The 6516-nt window shown below is 34.9% G+C and overlaps 1 protein-coding gene across 1 annotated transcript; it reads right to left on the bottom strand.

Annotated features, from left to right (window-relative positions):
- Positions 1-209: 209 nt before the first annotated feature.
- LOC121247025 (zinc-finger homeodomain protein 6-like) lies at positions 210-2905 on the bottom strand. Its single transcript, XM_041145359.1, has one exon. It carries the CDS (start codon positions 1464-1466, stop codon positions 405-407), a length of 1062 nt encoding a protein of 353 aa, XP_041001293.1. The 5' UTR covers positions 1467-2905; the 3' UTR covers positions 210-404.
- Positions 2906-6516: the final 3611 nt, after the last annotated feature.

The following is a 6516-nucleotide window of genomic DNA, read 5'->3' as shown; positions in this document are numbered from 1 at the left end:
AAAAAGGAAATGCAATTGAAAGAAACAATGATCTGGAACTTCACAGTGATCAAAATCTATAAACATCAGGAGCATAAACTGATCTTCATGTTCATCATCAACAACAAAAGCGGTACTATTTTTTCTTTTTCTTAACCCTAATTTATTTTCCCCAGTGAGCAGTTGAGCTAGCTGGTTTTGGAAAAGAGAAGAGGCCAGCGAGACTGAGATTTATTTTGACTACCCAGAATCACCATTAATTAAAGAAGGTTACAGATTATTAATTAAGATTTATAGCATCAATGAGATAAATATACACCAAAGAGGAAAAAAAAATTAAATAATAAAGTGAGTGGGTAATCAATCTATTATCCTACATCCTATATATATAATTGCGCACATGAATATATATATAGGGAGAGGCATTAATTTTCCTCAGATTTGCTTTTCTTCATGGCTTGTTTATTGTTGTGCATCCATACCTTGAAAACTTGCCTCTTTACACCTACTTCTGAACAGAACTGCTGGACTTGTTGCTCATCATGCTTCTGGATTTTCCACTCCAACTTCTCAGCAAATTCCGTCATCTTGTCTTTCTGTTCCTGAGTAAATTTCGTCCGAAACCTCTTCCTGGATTGCTGCGCTTGTGCTGAAGTTTGCACATGACCAACAATATTATTAGACCGAAACATATTGAGATCTTCGCTTGAAGACTCGGCCGGCACTCTACCACCGCCTCCAAAGGCCATCATCATCGGCAAAGTAGCTCCGACCATCGGATTCGTAGATGGAACATGTGGGAATTTGTGGTACTGATGCTGATGATGATAAACATGAGGCAACGAGGGAGGAAGCTGAGGATGATGTTGAAGCGGCCGTACAATTTCTGATCTTTTGCCGTTGTTTATGTTGGGGTTCGTGTAGTAAATACTATTAGAAACATATTGAGAATCACCCTCGACTTCTTTGCGGTGAAAATTCCGGTGGCATTCACAAGCTGCACACTTTAAAGCCTCCGGCGTGCCTTCCTCTCCGGTGCTTGGCATGAATTCTCCGCAGCCATCCACAACGTGCCCGCCCGTGCTGGCCGCATGATTCTTCAAACACTCACTATATCGAACCTTCGGTGAATTAGGTGAAGCCCTAATGGCAGTGGAGGTACTGGTTCGTGGGGATTTTATCGTTCCTGAGGATGCAAGAGCTGGAACTGGATCTAGATTTGGGTCTGGATCTCTTCTGGGTTTGTGTGTATCTTGTTCATGTGGATGTGGATCGGGCTGTTGATCAAGATAAAGCCGAGGATGTTCTAGGGTTTGAGGCGGGTTGACGATTGTGTTGCCATGAATTGGAGGATCCCTTCTTCTTTCTCCCTCAGCTGAAGCTAAAATTGGAGAAGACAGCTTGGTTGACTCTGTGTGGGATGGATTATAGCTCAAAGTGCTTGGCATCCTTACATCCTCATCTAGGCCACCTCTGATCAGTTCCATTAAATCTGGTTTTTGGAATAAACCCTCGATCTATGCCTGGATAATTCGGTACTCTCGATCCCTTTCTGTTTTAAGAATAACGAATGAATCTCAAAACATCTTGGCTTCCTTAATGATTTCTGTTAGTTATGAATCTTCCTGTGTTTTTGTCGACCCAAATTCTTCCCCATCCAATCCGTAGGTATAGAACAATAGTACTAATTAATCAAACGGATCATCACTGCCAAAACCAAGATTATTCCTTTTCTTTCTTACTCTGATCACGACATTTTGGGTGCTAAACCCACTATCTTAACACTAATTTCAACCCTATTAATTTCCAAAGACGTAAGCAAGTGATTGAGCAGTAAATTGACCGATGGAATAGATGGGTTTTAAGAGAAAGAGAATCAAGGAGAAATTAACCAAGAAACGAAGTGAAAAATAGAGGAAGAAAATCTATTGAGATGAAACCCAGATGGGCCCCCTAGCAACAAGAGCTAAAATAGAACTTACCCTGAAAAAGTTACTGTAGATCAATAAGAGAAAACACACTGTAGTTGCATCAGATAGCTAGCAGTAGTATATACCCAGGAAGAAAATATAAGATCAAAGCTGTCTCAGACATTTGATTAAGAAAGATCAGATCTTCAATATTCTTAATCTTAAATTACCACAAAATGTAAAAAGCGTGAGACATTTGTGTTTCAAGCAAAAAACAAAGAAAAAAGAAAGAAAGAAAAGGAGGCGGAGAAGAAGATTTCTGCTTCCTACCACCCATCCAATATATTAAAGGATCATGCAGGAAACTCTGCACTCAAACCGAGTTATGACTACACCCAGACCGTACTATTCTTGCAGAACAACCGACAAGGTCATGTTAGTCCCTCTCCCACACAGCCTGCACCCTCATCCAGCTCCTAATAATTCCCATTTCCCTTCCCTTCGGACCCTTCCCTTCTCTTCTGTGGGGCTCTCTCTGAAACCCTTAAACAACCCCAAATGAATGTTTGTTTTATGCGGAAGAGTACAGCTAGCAAGAGAGAGAGAGAGAGAGAGAGGTGTCTGTTACTGGACGTACGTAGTCCTGCAGATTGCTTTGCCTGGAATCTTCCTGCAACCTGATCGAAAGCCTACATTAAACAGCTTCTTTTAGAAAACAAAAACCCAATTAGAGAGCCACTCAAAGAAGGGCGTAAGCGTGAAGAATAATCAGGGAGGGAGATGGGTTCTTGTGTATAATGTGCTTGACACGGTGAGATCGGGGAAGACTTTTTTTGTTGCTGTCTTAAATTCTTTCGGCAACTGAGGGCCTCAGGCATCTAAAGTGATAGCGAATGCTGGTCCACTGTACAGCACTGGTCCAGTCTAGTGTATGTCAGATTCTCTCTCTCTCTCTCTCTCTCTCTCGGAGTGTTACTTTCTCCTCTCTCTTCAAGGGTTTATGCACGACCTGCAATTTCTGCATCTCCCACTATTTTCTATTCTGAATGGTTGACGTACCAGCGCCCGGGCCCACGAGGTCCAACGTTAGCCCATCTAATTTTAGAGTTAGCACATGAGGGTAGATGAACTGTAGGCCCATCCCATTCGGCCCAATCAAGTGCCCCCGAAAGGCACTGAGGGTGCATCGGGAGTTGTTTTATTTACATGCGTGAATATTGAATAATAATCTGTCCGTTGGAATAATAGGAGCTGACCTGCATCTGACTTTATTCTCGCTGCCGACAGTCACAGAAATTGATTTCTTTTCCTGCAATATTACATTAGAACTATGGAAAATAAAAAAACAGAATAGATAAAGTAATGAATTGTGTCGTACTTTTTTAAAAAATTAATAAAATTTATTATTAAAAAATTAATTTTTTTCAAATTAAATTAATCTTAAAAATCAATAAAAAAACCAAAATACCATATTAAATTAAAATAATATTTAATTAAATAAATAAATAAATATTTGAAAATAAAAATACTTTCATGTTTTGTATCTTTTCACTTTTGTAGAAACTTATTGATTTATTTGTTTTCCTGAAATATTAGTGTTTTCTTTTTTTGGATATCATTGGAATTCTTCACGATTTGTACTTTTGTTGGATTTTTCTATTTTTTTATTTAATTTAATCTAGGCTATTATGTCAATTTTTTTATGAAATAATTAGATTACAATTTTTTATAGTTTGAGGGGATGAGTTTCAACATTGATAATTTAGAGTTGATTAGAAAATAGGGCGGTAGCCTGAGATCAGAGTGTGTGTGTATTTCTCTTTTTGATAATAACTAATACTCTTAAATCTCTTAAATCATTGCCATTTTATAATTTCTATTAAAAACATAGAGTTTTAAAACAGAGTAATACTATATATAATCGTGGAGTGCATAAGGATCGCACAATCATTTAAAAAAAATTTATTATTAATTTTTTTTATATAAATCTTTTATTTATTTATTTATTTATTTTAAAAAAATTACACAATACTTACACATAATATCAACAGGTATTTGGACAAGGTCTGAAAAAATTAATGTTTCTAAATAAATAATTAATAAGAAATAATAGATTGTTAAAAATATTAATTAAATACATGATTTGTCGTATTATGTGGGGGTTTATCACGAGACTGCAAAAGTCTTCAGAATCAGGAAAACTTTTTAGCTGTTGGGTTATTTTGGACATCATCACTTTGAGCACAGCAACCTTTGATTCCTTTGTTCTATATGCGCGATTGCGCGGTCCACAAGAGATTACAGAGGAATCCTTGAAACTTTTTCACTGATGTTTCAAGATTAAAAGGATATGAGATAAGAGGGAATGAGGGGTTTTAGATATGTAAAATGATAGGATTATTATCTTCGTATTATGCATTTATTATTTTTTTATATTTAATTATTTTTTTAATTTTTTATTTTACTTAATAACTAAAGAAGTGAGATATACGGTTTTCATTTGTATAGTGAGTGAGATAAGATGATTTTAGATAAAAGTTAGATAAAATATTGTTAAAATATTATTATTATTTTGAGATTTAAAAAAATTGAATTGTTTGTTATATTTTGTGTGAATATTTAAAAAAAATTATATTGATAAAATAAAATGAGATAAAACTATTTATATATCCAAACGAGATAACAATTCATATTCGATGGAACCCACTTGATCTTAAAAAAAAAGGAGATTAGTATATATGTATTATCATACTCGATGGAACCACTTGATCTTGTGTTCCTAGCTATTACCGGATTAGGGTTTTTTATAATTTATACAGAAATAGATATTATATATATAAATAGATCCAACAATATTTAATGTTTTAGACTATGCTACTTACTGTCAATATTAAATAGGAAAATGCTAAGGGGACTGATGGTTTTGTACCGAAGATCGGTGCAACAATTCAGTCGTTGTAGACTGATCCTGTTGAATAATCTTTCATTTTGCCCTAGTCTTAAAGGAGTATATCATCTGATATGCAGTGCAATGCCTGTAACCCTGTTATTATTATTATAATTTTGGGCTAATACTTGTTAATTAATATTAATGTATGAATTAAGCATGCACCTTACTAAGCATGAGAATTAATATTGAAACTTGCACTACAAGAAAAATGAGTTTTTGCCACGACACTAAATTGCCAGAAACAATTAAAAATCGTCACAAATAAGTATTTTTGGGGAAATTTTTATCGCACAAGATGGCTGTCGTTAAAGTTCCCGAAAAAACTTTTTTTGCGGAGATTTTTAATTGTTTTAAAAAATAATCTCTTATTTGCGGTAATATTTGTCACGGAAATATGTGTTAAATAAAGTCGAAAAAAATGTGTCAAACCATGGAAAAAGTTTTGGCGATTTATTTGTGCTGGAAGAGGTTATTATCGGCACTTATTTTTGCAGAAAATAGATATTTGCGGCAGAGATAAGTCACTGGAAAAAGTTATTTAAAATTAAATTTTAAAAAAATTGTAAGAGACGATATGTAAAGCTCTCTCATTAATCCAAATACAACCCTCAAACTACAAAATCAATTGTATATACTTGTACTTGTGCATTTAGAACGTAGATACCTATAAATATGCACTAGTGCTAAACATGCAATGAGTTGTATGCACTTGTAGTTGGCAAATACACATGCAACTAATTCAGCTAACATGTTCATCAATACAAGCATATAAATTACTATAAATTTCAATCTAAGGAGAGATCAACTAAAGAGAGTCAAGTACAGTACTAGTGTATGCAACAAAGGGATTGGTTGGCAACCAACAGAAGTTCAAAAAGCTTCCTAATATATCAGGTTGACAATTTGCAGATATATCAGAAGCCTCAAGTATTTCTGATGTTTCAGACTCACATTCTGTTGAAAGTGAAACTAAAGAGATGAGAAAACATGTCTAGGATTATGAAATAAACGCAACAATTAAATAATGACCAGTCTATAGGGTGTTTTAGACATCCCATGCATGTATTGATGGTGATGGGAATGGGTCAACAGGCCAGAACTAGTTATATATAGAGCAAAAACTAGTTTTAGAGACCTTGACTACTCAAGAGGTAACTATTTTTCTCTTGCATATTATTTAGGAAGTAACATTCCTAAAGCATAAAAGACTAACGCTAGTAAATCTGGCATGGAAAAGCAGAATAGACAGGATAGTATAGGTTTTTTCATGAATTAAATGCATTTCACATGTTATTAGACTCGGTTAAACTAAAACAAATGACAAAATCAATTTTAACGACCAAATATAGGAACCATAGAGATCAGTTTTTCCAGTGTTTTTACTACCTAAAGTAGTCAAATTTTCTAGAATGAACAAATAATTGTCCTCAAGCACCGATCAATCAAGGTTGGCTTATGGCCCACTCACTTGGACTCATAGGCATTGCAGTTGCTCAATTGTTGGAAATTTTTGAATTGGCCTTTAGAGTGAATAAGCCAAATAGATTAGATCTGTATGAAAGGTTTTTCTTCAATAGTGATTTGGCAGTGTCAAGATTGCAGAAAAGGGGTTCATAAAGACCCATTCCAAAAACCAACATCACATTTCCCAAAAGATAGACATGTACAAGTACAATG

The sequence above is a fragment of the Juglans microcarpa x Juglans regia genome, chromosome 1S (genome assembly GCF_004785595.1).
Source record: "Juglans microcarpa x Juglans regia isolate MS1-56 chromosome 1S, Jm3101_v1.0, whole genome shotgun sequence".
Classification (NCBI taxonomy): domain Eukaryota; kingdom Viridiplantae; phylum Streptophyta; class Magnoliopsida; order Fagales; family Juglandaceae; genus Juglans; species Juglans microcarpa x Juglans regia.
Note: the sequence above shows the minus strand (reverse complement) of the source record. Positions and strands in the feature narration are given on the sequence as shown.

Bases quoted from the DNA above. Each gene is read 5' to 3' on its own strand.
- LOC121247025 (XM_041145359.1), bottom strand. From the start codon at position 1,466: ATGGAACTGATCAGAGGTGGCCTAGATGAGGATGTAAGGATGCCAAGC.